General features: G+C 35.2%; 2 protein-coding genes across 2 annotated transcripts; one reads left to right on the top strand and one right to left on the bottom strand.

Annotated features, from left to right (window-relative positions):
- Positions 1-1675: 1675 nt before the first annotated feature.
- Positions 1676-10843, bottom strand: LOC143452806 (uncharacterized). Its single transcript, XM_076953922.1, has 9 exons — positions 9022-10843; positions 8730-8843; positions 8488-8607; positions 7844-7979; positions 7376-7517; positions 7167-7302; positions 6877-7011; positions 6575-6734; positions 1676-3541 (listed from the first exon to the last, which is right to left on the bottom strand). Exons 2-9 carry the CDS (start codon positions 8839-8841, stop codon positions 3244-3246), a joined length of 1239 nt encoding a protein of 412 aa, XP_076810037.1. The 5' UTR covers positions 8842-8843; positions 9022-10843; the 3' UTR covers positions 1676-3243.
- A 7700-nt stretch (positions 10844-18543) lies between these two features.
- On the top strand, positions 18544-24669 carry LOC143452588 (cytochrome P450 3A31-like). Its single transcript, XM_076953618.1, has 15 exons — positions 18544-19127; positions 19251-19362; positions 19569-19618; positions 19707-19803; positions 20038-20111; positions 20169-20303; positions 21179-21245; positions 21339-21435; positions 21563-21693; positions 21840-21912; positions 22058-22218; positions 22611-22699; positions 23114-23251; positions 23448-23604; positions 23785-24669. The coding sequence occupies exons 1-15, from the start codon at positions 19057-19059 to the stop codon at positions 23881-23883; spliced, it is 1551 nt and encodes a 516-aa protein (XP_076809733.1). The 5' UTR covers positions 18544-19056; the 3' UTR covers positions 23884-24669.
- The last annotated feature ends 1626 nt before the right edge of the window (positions 24670-26295 follow it).

Here is a 26295-nt window from a genome sequence, read left to right on the forward strand (position 1 = left end):
CTTTCTAATACTTCTTCATAACGCAGATTTTCGTGGGTTACATTTACTGTGGTTGTGTTTTAACTGCGGTGCAGTAAAAGTCGAGCTTGAACTTAATATTCTCACAGCACCTTGTACTGTGAATACTATAGCTGGTATCTGCAAGATGGTATATGGCTTCATGTTTAACACGAAATTAGGCCGATTAGAATGTAGAATTGCTATCGCCATACACTCGGCCTAGAAAGTTTTACTTTCATAAGTAAACTAGTTTTGTCTGGCATTAAAGTGGGCGCCTGATAGTGGTGAAACATGCAAATAAACACTCAAGCTTTTAATAACAAATCTGTCCTGCTAATAATTAAATGAACAATTTGTTATGTCAGAACAACTTATCGAAACGTAGTTTGCTGAAATAGATTATATTAATTGGCAATTTGAGTTACTGTTACATAAATATAGCCAAGTATAACCAACAAGGGCAGCCAAATACTTTCGCTTTCACATTCCTTTGTGATATTTAAGTTTTATTATTCTAACATTAATAGAGTAGTTAACGAATATAATTTCTCGCCTCTAATTATAACAACAAAGTGAGGCTGTTTTCATTGTTAAGTGAAAGACTTTTTTGTAAGGAATGTTGACCCTAGTTTATCTTAAACATGAAACTAGATCATCATTTCTTACCAAAGTCAATAGATGCTTAAGTAATATTTTTTTGGGGTTCGCCATTGTTAGTATTTGTGTTCGCCCGAATCTTCCGCACAGACGATATTCGTTGAATCCATTCGGATTTCGGTTCGTATTGACGCAGCTCTATTTAGCAATGAGTAATAGGAAAACAAGTTTAGAGGTGAACGTGTCCTTTATTATTTGTCCTTACAAACAGATGACGCACTTAAACTGAGTGCTTTGAAGGGACTGTCACAAAAGGTTTCGAAATATGTGATTGTCTACATTGTTTAAAAGTTCATATTTGCTTAACTTGTACTGCCAGCTTTCAGCTGTCGCGTTTGTTTATTTAGCTGTAGATCTCTGAGTAAATAGCAAGGAGGGACGTTATAACAAGCGGTCTCATTTTGACCTGGAATAACCTGTACTTATATGCGTTAATTCAACTGAGTTCAATTTGTGTAAATAATAATTACAAATGGAGCATTTAATTAGTTTCACCGACAGACACGGTTGCGCTTTAATCTTTTCTCCTTTTTACTAGAATTTTACCTCGATATATTAATTAGGCTTTTCACTTTTCCCAAAAATAATTTATGTTTTAGTTTCTACCTCATGAAACGAGCAAAACAATAAAAAACAATATTTGTTGTATATAACACAACATTTATCTCTTGTGTCTGTGATGCTTATTTATTGATATAGGGGAAAGCGGGGAAACGAGGGACGTTAGCAAACATAAGGTCACAATCAGCTTATTTGATATAAATTTTATGAGATTTTTGTGTCCCTCTTTGCCCCGCTGTTGGAACAGTCTGGGATAGTGTCCCTTCATACCGCGCCTGCCTGTTTTATTTTTACTGTTTTTGTTTTGAAATGTTGCAGTACTTTTCTCTATAGTTATGCAACATAAATCTTTAAAATGTTTTTGTTAATCGGAGTAGTAACGATGTTCTTAGTTATCGATTAAAGACGACGTCGAACCAAATTTTGTGACTTTTATATTGAAAAGAATCAGGCACAAAACCCGGACTATGAAACAGACCACATCATAACTGCGGGATAAAAACAGAATTTGTAGCCTTAAACTGATAAATGAAATCAGTAAAACAGAAAAATACGCAATAAAACCAAGTCAGTTTCACATCAAAATAAGCTTGTCAATGGATAAAAAACTTTAATGAAAAAACTGTTGCTAAAACATTTTATAAAAAATCACATACAAATTCTCCTTTGCCATTGTAGCCTAAACATATTTCATGATACCATTGTTTGCATGCACTGCATTCAATCCAGTCCTCAGTAGGTGGTTCCTGGTACAGATCAGAGCAAAACGTACATTTGAAAGCTTTCTGGTTGTACAGTTTCGTTTTGCTCTACTTTGTTGGTTGCTTTGTTTTAACGGTTTTTTTTTCTTTTTGTCTTGCTTGCAGATGACATTAACTGCTTCTAGAATGGTGATGAAGTTAAAGCTTCTGTTTTGTTTGCTTTTCTTTTCCGGCACGAGAGTTTAGCATGTCTGGTCATTATACGGCAAAAGTTTGGTTCTAACAGTATCACCAGAAGAAGAGGTTCCTATATATCGGAGGTAAACAAACAAGCATGGCTGGTAGAGTTAAGTGCTGTAGTTTCAACAACTGCTGATGAAGTTGACGCATCAATATACTTGTTTCAGCAATACATTGACTATCAACATGACTAGCCGAAGAGTTGTTGATGCTGTCTTTTTTCAGTTATACATAAATTTTCCCGTTATAATGACCAACGGTGTGATTACTTGGGTATATTTTTAGTTTAGCTTGTAGTGTATGTTACTCTATGTTACACTACAAAAACTTTTAGAAACTTTAGAAGAACAGAAACTTTATAGTTGTGTCAGTTGTTATGTCAGTTGTTCGTTTGTCTAGCACTCTAGTTAATAAACTCATAATAAAAGCATATTCGTCTGCATTTCCCACTCCCACTCCCATTCACTTTCTCAAGTAAATAGGACGCCCATTTACAACATGATAGTGCTGACAGACACAGATCATAACCGCATAAAATACCTACAGTTAATGGAAAATCATAGAAAACGGAAATCATTGTATCTTGAAAACGATTGATGATAGAAAAAAACTGATAGCATTTTTGGAATCAGCGCTTGAAAATCATACAGACACACTTAATAAATGTAGCCAAACAAAAAATTTTTTAAATTTTGTTACGTAGTGATTATTAGTGAAAAATTTGAACAAATTCTTCTTAAATTGACTTTTGTAGCACAAATAAATTGTTCTAGTCTCGTTTTAGATAATAAAATATTAATTACATTTAAAATACAACGATGTTTTCTCTTTCATGACTCATTTTTGAACAAAACAGATATATGTACAATTGTACCTTACAACTACATTGAATGAGTTGAGTACTAACATAAATGAGTTTAACAATATGAACAAAAGCAATTGCAGCTACAATTTAATTGTTGAATAAATAAAAACAAAAAAGTTTTAACTGATTACATCTCATGCAAATAAACTTACATTGAAATTAAAACTGCTATTATTAACAAAACTAACACTAATTTGGCAAAAATTACATTAAAAAACATTATTTTTGCAGCACACTTACATCGCCATCATCATCAAGTGTGGCATTATGATCGTCTGAATCTGAAGAGCTATGCTCTCTAAATTTAGATTGTGTTTTAACAACATTTTCACCACTAACTAAACTCTCTTCTGAATCCATGTCACTGTCAACATCTTCAGATGAATCACGATCATACCGACTTAAAGTTTCGTCAAGAAGTCTGTGCACTTCTTGCATAAATGCAGAAACACTTTTTTGATTTGCCTTCGTCACTCTGTACATGATATGACACAGCCACATGTCTCCGCTTTTCGAGCTGCAACGTATAAAAACAAACAATCAGGATCAGGTGTAAGCATTTTTGACCCTTGTTGATCTGCTTCCAACCAAATAATAAATAACTTATTACAAAAACTTTTTAAAGAGTTAAATTTGATCCATTGTGTTTCGATCAGACAAAAACCACACTGTGTGTCCTAAAGTGGTGACTCAACTACTTCACGGCATCGTTTTTCAAGACATTTGGCATACACTTTACCATAAAAACTAAGCAGAGAAATGCCCCATTAATTAAAACACTCCCCCTTCCCCCTCAATATCCTCCAAATTCTGAACTATAAAAAAACCAAATTTACCCAGAATGCTTTCCTAAACACAATACTGCATCCCTGAGGACAAGTGGCTGAGACTAACATCGAAGAAATATGCTGTATTAGATGGTTGCTAATAATTACTGAATGTGGTTTAAACATAAACATTTCATAAATGCTTTACGCAATTTATAACACCGTGTAACACGATTTTTGTTCCCGGGTTCTAATTGATATTTCCTGATCTCTCTCACCTAGAAACTTCCAAAAATCAGTATAGTTCATTCCAAACATTGATTTTGTGGTTAGGAGAGTAATTTTTTGAATTTGCTGGTATGTGCAATATTGTGCATGGTTATACCGATTTACCCTATAGGAAATGGATATTTACCAAACTGTCTTTGATCGCTGTAAGTCCATTTTTAATCGCTTGGCATCGACTAAGAAGTTATATTCTATCAATGTATTTACTAAATATTCTGACGCGTTAGTCGTAGGCTATCGATTGCTTTTTCGCAAAGCAAATTACAGCCAACTTTTGGCTATTTTTCTGTCTGGCAAAGGGTTAATTCTGAGTTTGCATAATAACAGGCAGCGAATTAGAATTTTTGTTATTAAAATCAAAGCACATGCATTTGGTACATGGAAATTTGCACATAAATGTATTAACTGTATCCGAATCAATACCATCATTAAATGTTAAATGCAAAACTAAATAAATATTTCAGGCTAAAACAGTTCAAGTATAAAATCAGTTAAAAATGGGATGTTTTGCGGGATTTTCTTTTGTACTCTACATCACTTTCCCGCATCAAGGCCCAGACATAATCTCCCATCATGCTTTCATTATATTGCCCTTGGTATCTCCTTTCAAAATCTTTTATGTCTTGATGGAATCGCTCCCCTTGTTCTTCTGAATTATTATATCAAGGGTAGCTCATATTGCCTGTTTTGTTTTTTTGTGCAGTCTATCACCGTTCAAACGAACACAAACTTTAAAGAAATTGTACAATGTACATTGAATTAATGGCTACTGAAAAGTTACAATCAATATCGTACTCTTGCTGTACTCTCTATTGAGAGCTTATCTTGAGGAACTCAATCATATGCTTTTTCGAGAGGTGGTGTAAACATCTTTTGCCGATCACCAAGACTTTTCAAAAACTTGCTAAAGAGTTAAATTTGATCCATTGTGTTTCGATCAGACAAAAACCACACTGTGTGTCCTAAAGTGGTGACTCAACTACTTCACGGCATCGTTTTTCAAGACATTTGGCATACACTTTACCATATAAACTAAGCAGAGAAATGCCCCATTAATTAAAACACTCCCCCTTCCCCCTCAATGTCCACCAAATTCTCAACTATAAGAAACTAATGCAAACCCAAATTTACCCAGAATGGTTCCCTAAACACAATACTGCATCCCTGAGGACAAGTGGCTGAGACTAACATCGAAGTAATATGCTGTATTAGATGGCTGCTAAGAATTACTGGATGTGGTTTAAACACATCCAGACAAGGGAGATTTACAAGGGATTTATAAACAAGGGAGATTTACAACTAAATTAACAAGTGAATACTCCACCGTCTATACCAGTGGTTCTCAACTTTTTTGTCAGACCCTGTTTGATTTCATCAATAAGGAAAATTACTTTTCAGATTTAAAAATTGTTTGTCAGATTTTCACAAAGCAAAGAAAACAGCAATTAACACAATATCTGATCAAGTAAAAAAACACTTATTATTTAAATTGAATTGAATTTGAATTAATTTTAAAAAAAATTTAATAGTTAAGTGTGTGTTTATTGCCAGAAATAGGCCCATGTTGCAAATTTAACTGTCAGTCTGATACATGCAATTGAGATTGTGGCGCCATAGAGGAAAATCACGTTGTATACTTACTTGGCACTTGCAATGGTGTGTAAGAATGTGAAAATTAGATTTTTCAGCGTAAATATCAGTTGGCAACTGCTCTATGCAGTTGCTTAGAAAAACTGTTTCTTTGGACCCCTAAAATGCTCCAGGGACCCCAGTTGAAAACTATTGGTCGGTACAGTATCTTGGGCTAATGCATGTTTACTGAGATGCATTTGGTAGACAACAAAGACATTAATATAAGCTCTGTTTTATGATTAAATGCAGTAGTTAGCACAAAACCAAGTAGGCAAAAAGAAAATTAGAAATCCTGCTAGGTTGAAATGTTTTTTGGTCACAGTTTACCAAACTGCTCTAAATAATGGCAAAATGCACAATTATCTTCCTGACAATAAACCTTACTACATCACTTGTTTTTCTCTAATTCATCTGCCTGTTCTTTTTCCCCATTTTCTTTAGTAGTGTAGATTTTTCCCTTATTTCTCTTTCAGAGAAGAATATGCAGTTGAGGTCTAGAACAGCTTTTTGCCCCTCGGCCCGGCCTTTGGTCGGCCCTGGTGGGTTTATCAACTCCAAACTTTAAACAGTTCTTGCCTGTTTCATACAGAAACTATCCTAAACATTTAGAGAACTTCAGACATTACTTTTTGAATAATGTCATTAAAATAAAAACAAAAAACCGTCACAAATGCATAACCTCCTTGATTAAGGTAATAACTTGCAGCAGGTTAATAGAAATTTTATTGCTAAAACAGACCAGCCACATGCTGATTGCAACTGTTTTTGACACCATCAGCATTACACAGATGAAGTTTTTACCATATATCATAAATTAAACTTTTGATTTTTAATGTTTTAGAAGTGAAAGATATACTACTTACAATTCTTCTGTTAAAGTTATGCTTTTACAGGCAAAGGTCTTTATAGTTGCATAATGCTGGTGGAGCTTTTTCCAGTAAAGTACGAGCCAAGCGAGTGCAGGACAGCTCCCTTTGAGAAAAGTTTCTACTGCTCTTGCTAATAACTCGTTTCCATCTGAAACTAAAATAACACATATAAGATACCAGGAGTGACATAATAAAAAACAATCTTTTAATTTTTAATGCTTTAAAAAACATAAATAATTATGTATAAGCAAACATATGATACAAACAAGTAAATACATAAGTAATACACAGACTACCAGAATGTATAGCAGTCACAAAACAGCCAAGACACTCTGCAGAAGCATTCTTCGAAGTTACTTCCAAAAACTTTGTGTATATCTCTAGAATCTGGTGTTTTTTCTTTGAATATTTTTCGATTTGTTTTAGTTCACCTAAAAATACCATAAATAATTGATTTATTCATTATGATGTCCTAGAAAATCAAGAATACAACAACTAGATTTCCCGAAAAAAGTATTATCTCGTATTATTATTTGCAAGTGACATTATCCTAAAAGTAGTATATTATAGGCCTACATATCCTTACGATTTGTAAGGTGTTTGTGAGATTCAAGAGTTTTTGCTATGTTTATGCATTGATCAGTGGTTAGCGTTGAAATAAACATGTCCTTTAAACCTCCTAAAGGTTGTTGTTTCTTTGATTTGGATTGTAAAGTGTCAACCTGAAAATATAACAAAATCAATGTGTAATTTTATTCATAGAATCATTCAACACATGACATAATTATTCAATACCTTTTCTACTGAAGATGAATGCAAGTTTTTTTGTAGCTGTGTAACTATAAATTCAACAGTTTTACTATCTTCATCAGAAATTGCTACATAATGGACCAAAGCCAATCTTTTTTTGAAACTACTGTTTTTTGTACCTGGAAAACTAACAAAATGTGGTAAATTTACAGCTATTCAAATGCAAAATAAACTTAAACTCATTAGCTTATAGTTCAGATAGCTTTCTAAATACAAAATATTTTGGCAGACAATACAGATGCCCATTTTAGTAACATAACTCTTCAAAAATTTCTTGCATATATAATATTCTGAAAAAAAAACATGTTTTCAGAAAAATAGTCACCATAAGTCTGGTTTAAGTGGTAAGCTTAAAATAGACCTTAACTGTATTCATAAGTGGTGAATAGCACATTTCAAACTGTAATACAGAGATGCTGTGAATGCAGTGAAATACAATGTCTGCAAACTCACTTTTCAATAATAAATTCGATGCCACAAAAAACATTTCTGGACGCCTTCAAATGCTCAAAATGACTAATAATCCAGCTGAGTGACTGCTTTTCTGAACAAAAGAACTCTTCAATGACATCTCGGAGGACTGGTTTACCTATGGCGAAGGTTGCGCTTGTAGGTTGTTGCGTTGCTGTCACGATGCTGCGTTGTTGATCTGTTGCTGACTCCTGTTTCAGAAGGTTGCTACTCAGTTGTCTGTTACCTTCGCTCATATATTAAAAGGAAAAACAAGTACGACCTTCTTACTTCAAGTCTTTAATCGAACTGATGTCCTGCGCGCAGGCAGTGCAAAAACGAAAGAGGCAGTAAAACGAACAAACAGTCCTTAAATAAACATGTGCTGGGAGCACCGCGAGGGCGCCAGCCAGCGACAAACAAACAAAACACCCAACGGCCGCTACATACCTACAAACAGAAAAATATGTTGCCTGACACATTGTTAATACTAAAATTAACTAGCAAAGCTAGTTAATTCTAAGGTTTCTCCCACATTACTTGAAATAGTTTCCTCTAAAGTGTATCTTTGATAATGTCTAGCTCTTACATCAAGAAAAAATTATCAAAACACTTGGCTTTATAACACAAAGTGGATCACAACTTACCCAGGTTTTTAATAGCCTCTAGAAAATACTTTGTCCAATGTTTCACATCTGTCTTTTGCAGTGCATTCACCAATATTTTAATAGCACTTTGCTGAGATTTGTTTATATTTTTAAATATATCTGTAAAAAAATTACTAAATTAAGTCCATACCATGCACAATTGTACATACCGTGCACACTTATGAAATAAGTTCGTAAAACATATAAGCACAAAACAATATGCATCAAAGTTAAATTATCACTTTTAAAACATCTTTTTTGTTGCAACTCTTTAGCTAGAGACTTCACATCTTGCTCAGAGAGAGCTTCTTGTAATAATGAAATCAGCTGCAGCAACTTCTGTTTGTTGCTCATACCTGTAAATGAAACAACTAACTAAAAAGTGTAATAAAATAATAATAACTTAATTTGTGAGTTAAGATCCACACAGCTTAACTAAAAGTCAAAATATACACTGTAATAAAAATTTTCTTGTAAAAAACGTTAATAAAATAAAACTTGTTTAAACCACTGGTTTACAATATACATACTTACTGCAGATAAAAGGAAAGAACCTTTCCTAGTTTATTTCCTAGGAAACCTTTCCTAGTTTATGTTTGGGTTGCCGTTGTTATGATATAACTACGCACTTACTCTAAAATTTAAAACAATATCTAAATAGAAACACTTGGCAGTTGAAGTAAACATTAGATTTTATGTAAAGCCAAACAAAAGAAAGAGAACTGTTTATCAGTCCACTGAATATCTTGTGTTAAAATTACTAAGGTTACACATAAATTAACATTAAAGCCTTTGTATGACTTAAACTAAGCAGTTGCAATCAAATCCAATTGAAGAATACGTTTTTAATCAACTTGATATATGTTATATTGGTTTCTAGTGTTTTCTTTATTTATCTAACTTTCACACTGTTTGAATAAATCCATGCTTTTATAACAAAACTGATGCTGAGAAGTCCATTGAGCTGTAAATGCAACTATTAATTAATTATCAAACCATGTTGTTAAGCCTACATAGTAGTTGCACCTTCATCAAACAAGTTGGTACTACACATCCCTGAGCACAGTCTTTTGCCTTTGCGCCATCCCCATACCTTTCAGCACATTCTTTCTTAATCAATAGCACATTGTTAAAGTATGTTCTGACTAAGTAGCAGAGTCAGAACATAATGTCGTCGTTCAATGCGTGTCTAGCAAGCACAAGCACTTAGCAAACAATAACCTTAACCATTAAAGCTGAATGGGATTCATCACATAGCTAGGGCTGTAAACAATTATACTAATTCAACAGTCAAATCTGTCGCAAGTGTGCACAAAATCGATTGCAAAGGAATGCGTTCATGCAGAGATTTCCAACCATTTTTATTTCTTGCATCCTTAAAAAAATTTGACGAGTTGTCGCACCTGTTGCTTTTATGAAATGCAGATTTCACACCCCTTAAAAGGTTAGTTGCAAATACTCCTGTTTGGGAACCTCTGCGTTTAATGAATAAAAGTTTTCAGCTAATTGACTCCAAATTTGCAGCAAGGTTATTGAGAAGTTAATTACCCGGATGTGATGTCTGACTCCAATTAGTAACCTTTTGAATTCAAGCTTATATAACCGCCTCCTGGCTAACGCACAATGTCAAGCGCTGAGAAGTATTATATTGAAGACTTGGCTAGAGTATTTCAAAGCGTATTTTTCAAAATTCAACAAACATATTGCTATCCAGACTCAAACTGTCTTAGACTTTACACAAATAAAACTAGTTTCTCTTCGTGCGCAAACAAAATTAAATTTAAAGAGGTAACAACTTTTATGGCTTTATTTTGCCAATTTCTGTTTAACTTTGTGGGGCTCACTTGGCTTTTGTAAAGCCAGCAAACATTGCTGCAAGTCTTAATGTAAAATTTACAATGAAACCTTTTGACGTTGGAACATAGGTTTATCTGTAAAATCAGAAAATCATCGACTGGAAATAAAATTGGTGATGAATTTGTCAACTAATACACCATATTGTTCTGGTTATCAGCTATTAATTATCATTGTAATAAAAAAAAACTAAGAAACACTAATGCTTAAATCCAGATTGCCAAGCTATCGGAACGCATTTCCTCGATGAATAAATTTATTTTTGATTTTTGTTTTGTGATATTTCTTAAAATTGTTAAGTTTGTATTTAACAGGACCACAAAACAAGAGCTGTGTAAGGTCATTATAATGCATTGTCTAGAAGCATTTCTTCTTTTGCAGGTAATTGAGCCTGCAGAAAAAGACATTAATGCTAACTTTACTGAGGTACTTGACTCCCAAGTGTTACATTAAACGTAACGTAATCTTTCATTTATATAATGTTGTGATAAAATGCTTATGTTTTATAGTTTTTTTTTCTTTTAACTAGGTTTACTTAACACATTTAATTTTGTTTAGGTCTTAACCATCCAAAATCCAATAAAATTTCACCCATGAAAGCAAATATATTTTCCTCTGTGGCCCTTGTCAGAATTAAGTTGGACCACCCTGGATTAGGGTACACATTATGTTGCATTCCTTACTATGTTGCTTGTGAAATGGTGTGTAGTATGAGGCGTCAAACACTTCTTTTAAAATGTTGAAATGGTATGGAATTAAAACCAAAATGCTGCTCTAGTATGTACAAATGACGTTTGTAATTATGCACTAGCCTCAAAAGTACTGTTATGCTCTGGTTAATGTTAATGTCTAGTTAATAATTTAACTGCTTTAATCGAAGCAGCTAAATAAGTTTGTTCTTTACCACCGACATGACTCTGGCCTAAAACCATAACGTTTAGCGTGGTGAAAACAAAAGTGATTCTACTTAATAGTGAGCATGAAATTGTTAAAATAGACAACAAGATATTGTTGTTTCCAGCGAAGAACTTTTCCTGGATTACAGTTTTGACGTAGGTGATTACCCAAAACCAATACATTAAAACGATTTGAAACAAATTGTTATTTGTCACAGTGGGAACAATATATTCTGTCTTATTTTTGATGCATTCTACATAAGAGTATTTGATTTCGAAATTCATGACGTATTATCTAGAGCTGTCACTATTTTACGGGAAATATGCTGTTTTGGTATCATTCGACGTTTCTTATAACTTGGCTGACCGTAATTTCCAAGTCATATACTGTATTGGGAAAACAACTTTAGCAACGATGCAAATCGTTCGTATCCTATTTTTATGCTGTCGTACCGAATATTTTACGTTTTAATCATTAACTATCGTCCTTGGCGACGGACCTCAGAAATAAGTTAAACTTTAACTGTGTAGAAGCGCATAACACGCTTTATTTGATATGGAACAAATAAATGAATAAACTGATCAAATAATTTTTAAAAATCAATGTTTGTAAGTTATCTCCAAAATTATGTTGCGAATTTGACGTTTATTGTAACATGTTCGACGGAAAGTGTATGAAAATGTCGATATTTACGCATTAATTATTCTTCTTTCTTTATCGTCTTCTCATTTTGCGTGTTTGGTGCAGTAACTGGTGTAAATAACATCAGACGTTCTTTAAATTTGGTATGTGGTTGGGTTTAATAAAATCTTGATCAAGTGCGTATATGAACGTGATAACGTGACTACTTTTTTGGGAAATCCCCGAAAACTTCCAAACTTTGGCACTTTTTGATGTTTAAAATCTCTTTTATCTTTTGGCGCCTTGCTTTCAGACTTAACTGCTTTAAAACTACTTGGTCTTTCAAAACAACACCTTAATGACGATCGCATCCAGTCACGTGAAAAATAGATATTGAGCAATTTACGAGGGGTGTTTTGCTTCGTCAAAAATTTCACGTTTTCTTGCATAACTTTTTGTGGCGTCAAGAAATTTCTTCAAACTTCGTGGAAGTAATTATACTCGTCATAGAATGTGGAGAAAAAGAAAAACTTATTTGGTCACGTGACCATAACTACAGAAAATCGCCTACATTCCCGGTTTTTACTTTAACGTTGCTCGAAAAGTATTTATGAAAAGACCTGGCTGGGAAGATATATCATTTGTAGAACATCCGCGTTAATATTTCTGTCCATATTGAAGTTGGTTGGCCAACTACTAGAATAATATTGTGTTTAAAATAATAACCACATTCATTGAAATGTAGAGGCATGGTCTCAGATTTCTCAATGATAGTAAGGTAGGCTACTTAGTTTCTGTTACTTGTTATTTGGGTTGCATTTAATAATATCTTTAATGTTTGCAAACATGCTTTGTACAGTAGGCTATATACGTTTCCCTTTAGACTACAGTTTTCCGCTATTTTGTTATTTTTAAAATTTTTATGTTTATTTTGTTTTTTTATCAATTGCTTAATAATTAAACTTAAAGAAATTATTTACTTATATTGACTCCACCTATTTTCTGGGCTCGGTGGCCATGCTAACCTATCCATTTAACAAGTTATTCAGCAATTTAAGCAATTTTCCAGATTTAATGTCAAATGCCAAGTTGAACCTAGTTGAACTAACATGCCGCGGGTTGGTTATTATAACCAAATATGTACGGTCCGTCCGTTATATGCGTGTGCATATAGAATGTGCGACCATACGACCATGCGACCTGTCACACATACCCGCATCTATTTGGACGTATTATTTGCATGCACAGTGCGCACGCATAAAGTAGAGCAGGATAATCTAATACAAAGGTGGGCAAACTGCGGCTCGCCTACATGTTTTTTTGTGGCTCTACTAGCTGAATAGTAATATCCATTACACTGGGCAACATTTTTCAACTTTTTTTTTATTCCTTGCTCGTTTCAAGTTTATCTAGACTAATGTGGCCATGCTGAATCCAAATCTGGCCTTAGATTTTTTCTAACACATCACGTTTTTGAGATATGATATATGCACACGACAACCCTTAATTGTCATTTCAGCTAATTTTGGCTGTGCAGAGCAAAACATTAGATGTAATCAACGCAGTAATTCCTAGTGAAAATAACAGCATTATCATATTGCACAGTTTAACACAACCCAGGATGATTAAACCAAACCAAAATAGCATTGTATCCCCTCAAAAGTGCTTTATACACTTGCTATTTCGAGCATGTTCAGTGTCAGTTTCACGCTGGCGAAACCAGCAATAGTCTCCCATCATGTTAGGGTTAAATCGACCTTTATACTGCGATTCCATCAAAGACATGTCTTGGTGAAATCTTTCACCATGCTCGTCGCTCACATCACCCAGGTTTGGTGGGAAAAAGTCCAAGTGTAAACGAAGAAAATGCAGTGTAAGTGACATTCTGCAGCCCATTTCGCGATATGATTCCAGCAAATTGTCAACTAGATCCAAGTAATTTTCTGCCCTATAGTTCCCAAGAAAACTTTGTACAATCTGTACAAATGCATTCCAGGCTTCCAATTCAATTGAATTAAACTTGTATGGAAATACTGGGTCACGGATCAAATCACGTATCTGGGGGCCAACAAATATTCCAGCTCTCAGTTTAGCATCACTTAGTATAGCACCAAACTTTTCTTTTATATGTAGGAATCCATCTCCATTGACATCCATTGCCTTCACAAATTGTTTGATCAGGCCGAGTTTAATATGAAGTGGTGGCAAAAACACTTTGCTGGGATGAATTAGGGGTTGACTCTTAACATTAAATCTTCCAACAATGTAGTTAGTTCTCATTGGCCATTCGGTTGTGTTATAGTGGTTTGCATCGTCTCGACTGTCTCACAAACAGAGAAAACACATATGCTTGGTGTAACCCAACTGCAATCCGAGTAAAAGTGACACAACTTTAAGGTCTCCACATATAACCCCTCCCTCCACATAACCCCTCCCTATGGCCATGGCCAAGTGCGTATAGTCATCACCAAGAACACTCAAGAATGCATTAATTATCATGTAGAACATTACATTTACAAAATAATGTCAATATTAACCGTACACAATATGCATTGAAGACCAACGATCCGCTGGGAAAGAAAATTGCACAATACCTTATACTGTACTACCTTATAATATAGTGCGAATCAATGCAAAATCCGAATTTCGTGAATTTTCATATTTTTAAATCCTGACGTGATAGACCAATTCTGATTTCAGATTTGGAATCAGCATCCCAAAGTTAGTCTAGGTAACATATTTTCATTTGAGGAACAATTTTGATGTTGCCCAGTGTTATTGTTCATTAATTATCTATGCATTGTTTACCGTATTTGTATTGACACTACTGATTTTGCGGCTCGCTACTGTTTGTACTTTTCCGCAAGTGACTCTTTCATTGAACAAGTTTGCCCACCCCTGATCTAATACTTTTTGAACGGCGGGCCGCAAAACCCAAGTGTTCAGGGGTGAAGGGCCGCAAAGCCTTAAGTTTGAGAGACGGTTAGCCGCACCCAATTAAACAACGCTACATTATGACGTCATATAACTCATATGGCATACAGTAATTATATTATTTTTCCTCATTTGTAGCTCAAAAGTGGGATCACGTCAATTGACCGTGAACAAATTCACCGGCGACAATTGGGCGTGGTCAACTGACCGGCGACACAAATCAACCGCTACGCATTTTATTTTTATTTTTTACGCAAATTAGCATTGTTGTTTATTCAAATTATATGATTTAAGTGATAATACTATTTAAGGTCAGTTGGTTCTAGGTAAATTTATGTCACGATCAGTTGTCCCCCGGTTAGTTGTCCCCGGTTAGTTGTCCCCGGTGAGTTTGTTCGCGGTCAATTTCCCACGGTTAATTGTCGTGGAACCCTCAAAAGTATTCTATCAGCTCATATTCATTGATACGTATCTGCAAACTTCCTTTCATTTTCTGATCTTCTGAATCTTCATCAAAATTTCTGTTTTTCTAGCATTCTTGCTCTAAATCTGTCCAAGTTATTTGCAGGCAACACATCAAAGATTCCATGACATAAAACGTTTATAGTGAGCTAGTATAAATTGAATAAAAATCATAATAAAATTGACTTAGGTCTTTAATAATGCCAAGTTAGCAGTATCGCTAGCCGCCTTGTAATGGTAATAATTCAAAACGGCACCCGCATAAATTCGTTTGGCATGACGCATTTTGCAAGGTTCACAAGTCGAAGAACCGAAAGAAGTGCTTGCTGATCCAAACCGTAAGGGATTTAGAAAGCGATCAATCTTTTATAGTAGTCTATAATGAGTTGGCACAAACGCAAACTTTGCATTTGCAGTATTTAGTCGTATAGGGCAAGCTTTTTTTTCGAGTTTATCACTTACTTATCTGCTAATTACATCAAATAACTAAAATAATACAACACTTTCTCCCAATCCAACTAACAAAGTACCCATTTTTGTTTCAGCTATATTGGTACTGATATTATAGCTTGTTTTCATTAACTTAAATTGCTGTTAGAAATAAAACTATGTTTTATCTAGGTTATCAGTGTTTCTGTGCTGCTTCCAGAGTTACTTTCCTCGAGAAAAGGACTTGACTCAAGTACTAATTTATCTTTACTCAAATGCCGGGTACTTGTTACTTGCTGGCAGGTCTCGCCAGGTACTCGTACTTGTACTGCAATATTTTGATGAACTAAGTACTTGTAACTAAAATGCAAAAAATAACAACAAAAAAAAATTAATTAATTAAGTAACAAAAATTGTAGGCTGGAAGATCTGCAACGAAACTTAGTCACTGATGTAAAAGCACAACGATTTAAATTCTTAATTCGTGCAAAATTTTTCAAAATTTGTTGCAGATTAATTATTATTGAATCTCAAGGAAAAGTTTATGTTGTTCATTCAATGCCGAACAATCTATGCTAATAAAGTACCAGCCAGTTGACATTACTAAAGTTCAACCACAATGTTTGAAATATTTCTTGAACACAATGTTTTCAAGCATTCATAGCTGCATTAATATCAGATTACAAACTAATGATAACAAGTAGTACTGAACATTGAGCCAACCAATATATCCTAAACCTTGCTGCGATACCTGTTCCTGTGGCAAACTTAACACGAATGTTTGCTACAGCTAAGCTAACTTTGTCTGCCTGGCTTCTCGTGTGGTATGTGTTAGCGAACTCTGAAACGGCAGTGCCTGGCGAAATTATTCTTTCGTCTAAGGGTTTTCAGTTTTCACCGCTTTGGTGATTTTGTTTTCGTCATAATGTGTTCGAGTTTCACTTCCTGAAATCACAGTTCTGGTGCACTGAATTGAAAATTGATACCCTTCAATGGTTTTGTAAATGCCCTCCTTTTGTCAGGTTCGGTTTACAGCTCTTGCCAGAGCGTTTGTCAAATTTTCATAAATGGAAAGAATATTGTGAAAACAAACTTTCCATTTATAAACCAGTCAAATGCTTAATATTTATTCATCAACAAATACGTACAACAGGAGGTCCATGTAGGCCAGTTTCTAAGTATGCATACGTAAGCAATGATAAGTGTATACAAAATAAACCTGTTTACTCGGCAAAAAATATCACAAGTCATTTAACAAAAGGTGGTAAAAAAATTTATCTTCAAATACTGCCCAATACAATCCTCACACCTAAGTTTCATGAAAGCACTATTATTGCCAACTTAACTTACTCTTCTTAAGCGAACGGCCATGAAACTAGTGATAATTTCATAAGCGATTGATGAATCCATGATTTGTGAGTATTACGTCTTCGACCCTTAGGACTTGGGCAAATCCTATGTAGCTTGTATATATTGCGTAATTAGTGGCAAAAAAAAGTAAAGTAAAGGACAAATTCAAAAATAAATTTGCATTAAATGAAAGAAAAGTAATCAGTAAATATACTGGAGAATGGGTTTGTACTAATATGAAGTGGTTATTATGGTCACTCACCATCCGCAGAGTTTGTCACTCCTCATTTGTACATCGCTGAGCGGAAACTCCCGACACCGGTTTGCAGGCGACTAAGCCGTACCCAGGCCATCCTAGACAGCGATAGTCCGGTGGGATGGGAATCGGCATCGGTGAAAAAGCTGTCAGCTCTGACGTCGGAATTTTCGGCTTGTTCTTGTAGTTACAGTACAGCTGGTATGAATATGCGTTTGGAATTTGGTCGTTGGGCCGGCTTGTTTGCTTTGGCACAAAGATTCGAGTGGAGCAAATTTACTGGCTCCGTTGCCTGCCAAGCAAGAGAAAGAGTGGCTCTTTCGAGGTAAAGCCCGGCAGGTTGGATCACCGCGAGAATGGAAAGATCGTCCAATGTTGTGAGACGCAGATATCCAGTCACATTACGCAGGACGCCATGTATGGCAGTGTCGATTTGGTGAGTGTGTGCTGCTACACCAGACAGGTGCACCTTGCGCAGTACATAAAATGAAGCAATTTTAGGAACCATTAGAAAATGTGAATGCAGTAGCTCTTGTAAGATGTTTGCTATGAACGGTTTAATAACTGCTGGCTTCATACATGACAGGTTCAATGATATTAGAGTTAACGTTGTTTCGTTTTGTGAAACAAAGTCTTAAAACATCATATGGCAAAGAGCAAATATCGACTGTAATTATTTCAATTTTAATGACAAACACAGAACATAGTGGTCAGCGTGCGCATCAGCCCACGTGCGTATAAACAAAACACGATTAACATCTAACAATTCTAACTAATAGGTTATCGAATGCCATAAAAATTACGCAATACTTATATTGATAACCAGTGCAGTAACTTGCATTGTTAAAGAAAAAACTCTGTTTGTTGTTTCTGCTTCTGCGACGCAGACATTTCGCTTCATGTGCTGCAAATTTTAACACCTGACAAGAAATTTATGCTATTTGTACATTACTATACCTTTTTGGAAGAATGGAAAGGATAACAAGGCTGGCACTGCTGCTAGTCCTCAGCTAACGGCACTTGTGTATTTTGCGCTTCCTTTGCAATTTGTATCAAGGGTGATATAGACTTGTGGCGTTAGTGAGTACTACAAACCCACACTTAACAGAAAAATTTTACAACGTGATCTCAGACATATGTAAAACTACGACACACATTCTGTTCAAAAGAAGTGGTGTGGTGCAAAGAAGTTTTTGTTATTCATATTATAGTTCATTTCATTATTAGAAATCTTTAGTTAAGTATTCTGCCACAATTCCCGTTTTCAACATATAAAATGCTGGAACATTGAAAATTACCAGAATTTGTATAAGATGTTTGTGAGAATTACGTGATAAAAGTAGTGAATGAAACACGAAATTTACAAGCGATTGCGTCAGCAGTCACCGTCCGGTCACGAGTCGGTTGGCGCTGCAAAAATAATCACGTGCGAAATCTTCGCTTGGGGCGACGGTTGGCAAACAAGCGCACGTGATTAGACTTTGTACGATTTAAAAAACTTTGCCACTGGCCCAGATAATTCAGTTGAAGTCGAAGTAATTTAAGACACCGATTGGTAGAAGAGTAAACTCAGTAACTCAGTACTGCTTGAAGAGTAAGCTTAGTCGAAAGCTAAATTGTATATACAAGCCAATTAATATCGAATAGAAAGACCTACATTTCTACCAGGATCAGCATAAACTTTATCGGATGTTTCACTTTACTAACAAGTTAAAGTTGCATTTAGCTCATTTTAAAATATAGATATCCATTAATAAGCTTAAACCATGATTTCTCCGTTGGATGTCTTGTCCATTGAAACATGGATGCTCTTGGTAACGGCCTTACTCTTGCTCAAGTGAGTTTAATATGCCTTCTCGTGTTGCTTAGCTTGTAAGATAATGAAATGAAAACCTGTACATGAAATTCAAACAAGTTAATCGTAGCATCAGTCGTAAAATAAAGCTTATAACGTTTGCAGGTTTTATATTTACCGAAAGTGGCAAGTTTTAAAGAATCTCAATATTCCCCATGAACCACCGTCAATCTTGGGCTTGGGAAACCTAGCTTCAATGTTCGATAATGTTGATGGCGTAAGTGATAATAATGCCGATATATCAGAACGATCCGTCAACTATTTCTTTTACCTATCAATGTGAAATACGCTTTCCCAAGTTATAAAGCATTAAATGTCGCGTTAACGAATTCGAATTTCTTGACGTTAACGCAATGTAAAATCGAAATATTGTCTAGTAGTGTAATTTTTGGGAAAGTTTTAAGCTTGGGCACTTTATTATAGATATTCAATCAAGATATTATTAGAAAAAAGCAATATGGCAACGTTTACGGGTAAGTTTTTACGTGAAATTTTGTGTATCTTTAAAAGGATATTCTCCAAAAGGGTTGCTGAAGATTGCTTACAAACCTCTTTCTACAGTTCTTATACCGGACTACAAGCACGAATCGTTGTTTGTGATCCGGAAATTATTAAACAGATTTACATAAAAGAATTTTCTAACTTTAGAGACCGGCAGGTGAATGGAGTATAGAAAAAGTTCTTTAATAACATTACATAATTATAACGTAATCATAATACACAGCCCAATCAACATTATTTAAAAATCAAAATTAAATTACAATAGTGACGGTCTTTTTCTGTAACCTTTCACTAAGTAATTACGAGCTGAAAATTGATAATAATAGACCTAAACTACATATTTTCATTAAGAAAAGTTTTGGCACACTAATATGCTTTGTATATTTTGTAGATAACGTTTTCAAAAGTAAAATACATAAACGCAGCGCTTACGGCGTCGAGAGGAGACCATTGGAAACGCATGAGGTAAGTTAAGTGACATCACTCCGACGTCGAGGGAGTAAACGTAAACGCTTTGTTTAGGAACTCTTTAACACCAGCTTTTTCTGCGTCGAAGCTCAAAGAAATGGTTAGAATAGTGGAGCAATGTGTACATCACATGACTTCTGCTCTGCACAAGAGTGTGCAAAACGATGACGGAAGATTTGACGTCAAAGAGTAAGGCATAAATTTACATAAAATGATTTCACTCGTAACGTTACCATAGCACTTGAATGACGCGTGTATTTCGATTTATATGTGCAGTATAACTGAGATCACTTTCCAAAGTATGTGAAAGTTACTACAGTCTGCTGGATATAGCGCTGCTTGGCTTGCAATAATGTGCCCCGAGTTCGATACCCAGCGGCGCTACCGTTGTATAATGGCCCTGGGCAAGGCATTGACAACACTTCATTTGCTTCTGTCCAGTAGATTTGGTGAACAGTTTTAAAATAGGGCAATATATACAAGCAGTATGACAGTATGTATTTGTCTTGCACAAAAACCGCGGCACCCGGTAACTGATAAAGGTAATCGTTAACCGCGGTTTGAACTATAAGGAATCATAGCTGTGTTCAGGTCGTGCAAATACTTCTCTCAGTCCAAGCATAAAGGTTATGATACTAAATACTGAACTTCTAATATTGGTATCACACAGAGTTGTAAACGAGCCTTATATTGTTAACCAGAAACCGAAAATATAAGCCCGAACCGGATAATTTATTGGATTTAACCGAATTAACCCGAATTAGGACCGAAAGGTAATTTTACTAAATGAATCAAAATCATTTTTCGATTTTATACTTTTCTGACTTGAATGTTCCGCTCTGCGGGTGGTCTGTAGCACTGTGCGCGCATGCACATTTGTGTGAAGAAAGCAAAGCTGTCGTGGCTGTGGCTGAGTGTGAGTATACATTCGGGCCCAAATCTGGGTCGACTTTTTTCAAACATAAGCCTGAACCCGACCCGAAAAGCCCTGCCCAACTTTAAACTTTGGTATCACAATATTCTGATGATGCAAAATTTCTAATATTGCAAAATTTTCTTCGTAGAACGTTTGGAGAACTGTCATTAGATGCTGTATGTTCGGCGGCTTTTAGTGTAAATGTTCATTCCAATGTAAGTAATGTTAACCTTTGATTTCATTATCACGTATATATTAATGACATTATCTCAAAGACCAGCAGTCTCATACAAAAATACATTTGACAGAGTCCTGGTGCAGCGGCAACGGGCAGAAAGGTAGTTGAAATGTCCAAAGAGATATTTAATTTTGAAATTTTCAAGAATCCTCTTATCTTGATTTTTAGTAAGTATAGTGCTTACTTTGTAGCTCATAATTATGATATGTATTGATTTCTGAATATTTTAGAAAGACGATACAAGCCAACAACATTAGAGTTTACGTCTCTTTGTAACGTAACGTTTTGCTTTAGTGTTGTTCCCATGGACAGAAAACATTGCTGAGAAATTAAATTATTCGATCTTCCCTAAAAAACCGATCACGTTCTTTCACCGTTTGACTCTCTCGCTCGTTGATAGACTATCACACTCCTCAGATCAAAAGGTTGGTGCAAGATATGACTTTAGTTTGCCGAGTTTCTCCATTTTATCTAGTTAAATAACAGTTACACCTGCGTTTCCTGTTTCTGCCCATTTATTGTGCCGGTGTAGATGTGAAGCAGTAAGTTTTTAACGATGTTTAATATGCAGAGAGTTGACATCATGCAGTCAATGTTGGAGGCCGAAATTTCTGAAGATGAAGCTAAAAACGGAAAAGCAAAAGGTAACGTGTTCAGTAAAAATGGAAATATTATAAAATTAAATGTATGAAAATATTAATTGTATGAAAAAATATGCTAATTAAGATCCGTTCTGCTGAAACACAATTCGACATAATCTAATTTGTCAAAGATTTTTCACATGTTAAGGTTTGACCAAACAGGAAATAACTGCAAATGCAATTCTTATGTTGATTGCGGGATTTGAAACAACGGCAAACGCCTTAACTTACCTCACTTATAATCTGGCAACTCACAAACATGTGCAAGCGAAATTGACCGAAGAAATTGAAGAGACACTAAAAGAATACGTAAGTTTAATAGTTATAGTTATAGTTATATCCGACGCACTTGTAACACTGGCATAATTGATCCTCACTTATACGTATAGTGTCGGTGTTGTTGTTTCATAAAGGGTTCCCCAAAAATATACAGTTTCTCTTTGACCGCTTCTTTTGGATTGCTTTGAGCGTATCGAAAACTTGCATTGTACGTGCAAAGGAAAAATTTCCATAAGCCAATCAATGAACGTTGTCTATAGCTGTTGCGATTAAAACGATTTAGGCGACCAAGCTGACCCTGCAGTCTTTGCAATAATATCGATGGTCCAAGGCCCAAGCGATCCAAGTGAAAATGTATATCTGGAGGTGTATCCATTTAGAAGAGCTCATACCTTTTAACAAAACTTTTTTGTATTTAAAAGGGTGAATTGAGCTACGAAGCCCTAAACTCTATGAAGTACTTGACGATGTGCTTAAACGAATCGCTTCGACTTTATCCTGTTATAGCAAGGTTGGGTCATTGTTTTATTATGTGGTTGCCGCCAAGCCCCAAACTAATTTTCGGTACCAGGCGAGGCAAAGAGCTTTCTATATAGAGTATAGCCTTTTAAATTACACTAAATATGAATGTTTTGAAAATAGCGTTTCTCCGGTGAAAGACTCACAACGTGTTTTCTTCTTTCGTTGTGTTAACGAAAAACTAACATTCTGGATTGGACTTAATATTTTTAACAGTTTTCTTCATTGTAACCACCACAGCGGGAAGCTAAAAACTAAATGTAACAACTATAATTTCATCAGCAGTTTTGTCATAAATGTAAAGAATTGCATCATACCTCTATAAATTGCTGGTAACTTTTGGATTTCACACAGTATATGACGCCATTACGATATTTTCATGCATATTACCAAAACATTTTTGTAGAAATTCCCGCTACTGCGAAAACGATATTACTATAAACGGGGTTCAGATTCCAAAAGGTGTACATGTTGATATACCTACCTATGGTTTAAGCCATGACGAAGAATACTGGGACGAACCATTCAAATTTCATCCCGATAGGTAAATACAATACATCATTTAAAATACTGTATAGTATAGTACAGTATAGTTATAGTAAATTACTTTATGATTAACCATATTTCAGGTAAGTTTTTTTTTAGTTTTATGAATATCAATTTTATATAAGTTAATATGTACAAAATGAATTCCTTTATAGTTTTAAACTTAATGTTTTTGATAATTGCTGTTTCAACAGGATGGAAGATATGAGTAAGATTGATCCCATGGTTTTCCAGCCATTTGGAGGAGGACCCCGTAACTGCATCGGGATGAGATTTGCAATTATGGAGATAAAGATGGCGATCTGTAAGATCCTTAAGGAGTTCGAACTTGACGTCTGTGAAGACACGCCGGTAACGCAGTTATTTTCATGTCCAAGCTCAGCATATGTTTTTTTATACTCGTACTTTCATGTTGATGCGGTAACAACAATGCATCTTCTACCCTATACTACCCCTGAAAAACGTCAAACGATAAATAAACAAGAACCACAGAATCAATACTACTTTTACAACTACCTTTGCCGTTTTTAGGTCCCTCCACTTCAGCAAACGTTCAAATCCAGCCTGATCCCCAAAGAAAGGGTTTTCCTCAAGGTGGTCCCTCGTGAAGGCATTGTAAATACGGAGTAAACCCTCACAATTTTTCGTACTTAAAAACTATAAATTGTATTGCAGTAGTGTATAGCAGTATTAGTTGTTAAATATTGTGTAATTGCTTATGCTCATTACTTGTATATTTGTGCAATGCTGTGTGTTAAACAGGCTAGCAGTCATATTGGCAAAATATGGTACCATTTATATCAGTCGGTCAAGAGTTTCAAGTATAGACATTTGTATTGTATCGAACGTTTATTTGATTTAAATTTTCCTGGTCATCTTGATTTTTCTTTTCGACAACGCCTTCCTGAGAAATCTGGAATTGCTTTTGAGTCAGCAGGTGACGTAACTGTTGCGAAGCTTTCTGATCTGGTTTCTTCCGTTTTTTTGACTACATGTTTTTTTTTTTTTGTAAACGAATGAAATTTCGAGATAAAGGCTGAAGGCAGGTTCTTCATAACCGTCTGCAATTTTAAGGATCAATTTATGCTTAACCTAACATTCTCAAATTATCAATCTATAAAGAAAGTAAGTAAGTAATCTATAAGTAAGTAAAAGAATGTACAATGTAATGCAAGAATATCAAAATCACCACCGAAAGGGATGTGAAAACAATTGGCATACAGATATATGTTATTGCATAGCCTACCTATAAGTGCGCATGTAAATAATCACGGCTGGCAAGTGCACTTACAGCGTATACCTATTTTTCACGAATCATCAGTTTAGGTCTACTTGTAAAAGAAATAAATGTAAAGCATATAACTTACAGTGTTTTATTATGACGGGTTTGCAACAATAAAGTATTTGATGCGTTTGGTTTAGTCCTGCTCAATGGTCCTGGCAAAAAGTTCTAAATTCATGCAATACGATAGAAAAGAATCAAAAAACAATTAAAACTTGTGTGTGTATCAGAATTTACAAAAAGGCTAACCGGGCAATGAAGCAATGAAACCGGGTTTAATTTGTGCAATTACTTTCCTCAGTCTGAGGATAAAGATTAACTTATTATCATACCATACAAATGATGTAAGCATTGCATCAGTATTGGACATATTTGCCGACGCCCCCTTTTGTCAGCTGTTTCCTTGGTATAGTTTAGACCTATGTTGTGGCATAGCCAATAGCAGGACAACGCGCTGATCACATGACCTCTGCTTTATGCATGAAAACACCATTGGGTTTGACAATAGAAGAAACGGAAAATGTTGAATTTAACGTCAGAGAGTAAAAGACAATGATTTTTTTACTTTCTAAGATAGAAGTGCACGATGGTGTTTTGGCGACGCTATGCAAAGCAGCGATACAACACAGATTAGTTTACTTTATTTATGAACTGAAAAAAGGTCAACAGAAAACAAGAGCCTTCATACATCCAACAAACGGTGCTACAAAAAGAAAAGTTTTATTGTAAATTAGTGTGATTAACTATACCTCTCTTTTTAGTTTTTTATTGCGTATTGTTCACATTATTTTTGTAATAAAGGCATACGTCACTGCTATTGAAAACTGCGAAATATCATATCATGCTTGGGTATGTTATTATTGTGTTTTTTGTTTAATTTTGAATTTTTACCAGAAAGTGGCGTGAAGAAACGCCAAAAGTACATACGCGAAGAGACGGGGTCGTAACCAAACGAGCTGCTGCTACAGGCTGCTGTTTTTCAATAGCGTTCTGCTGTTGCTTGTTGCTCGGTGACTGACAGGCTGCTGTTCGTGACGTAATCAATAGCAGCCTAGACTTGCAGCAAAGTAAGCAGCTAATGTGGATTTTTCAAAGAAAAGTGTACAAAGATTTAAAAAAAATTTATTTAAAGATTGGTTATATTGGAAAGGATTGCCTAAGTTGTATATACGTCTTGAACAACTTTGAAATAAACAAACAGTAAGCTGTCCAGTTTGCAGCAGCAACCAACAGCAGAGTGCTACTCCAGCAATCACAGTCTGCTGTTAATTACGTCACCAACCACAGCTTGGTGTACGTTGCCATCAGTAGGCTGTGGTCAGTTACAAAACAGCAACCAATTGCATGGAGCCAATCGAAAAATCACGGCCTGCTGTTCATTTCGTCACGAACTGCGGCCTCGCGTTACACATTACCAAAAGCAGCTTGTCAATTACTGATCATTATACAATAACATGGTGCTATTTGAAAACAGCAAGCTTCTGTACAACAATAACAGCCGTTCTTCTGATTACCACGTCACTAAGTGTCTTTACAGGTGATATGTTTGTGTTTATGAGCATTGTTTTGCCGTTGTAATTTTTTTGCTTTTTTGTAATTCTTTGGGCTTTGCTGCTTTTTCCCGCTCATTATATGTTGATTTTGATAGTGAAATCTAGTATGAATAGTGCAAAAATTTAAAACTTGTGAATCTCTTTGCTTGGTAAAAGTTGTACTCCTAAAATATCCGTATAATAGTGTTTCGTTGCTGTGTCAGCGGT

This window comes from Clavelina lepadiformis, chromosome 4, assembly GCF_947623445.1.
Source record: "Clavelina lepadiformis chromosome 4, kaClaLepa1.1, whole genome shotgun sequence".
NCBI classification, from domain to species: domain Eukaryota; kingdom Metazoa; phylum Chordata; class Ascidiacea; order Aplousobranchia; family Clavelinidae; genus Clavelina; species Clavelina lepadiformis.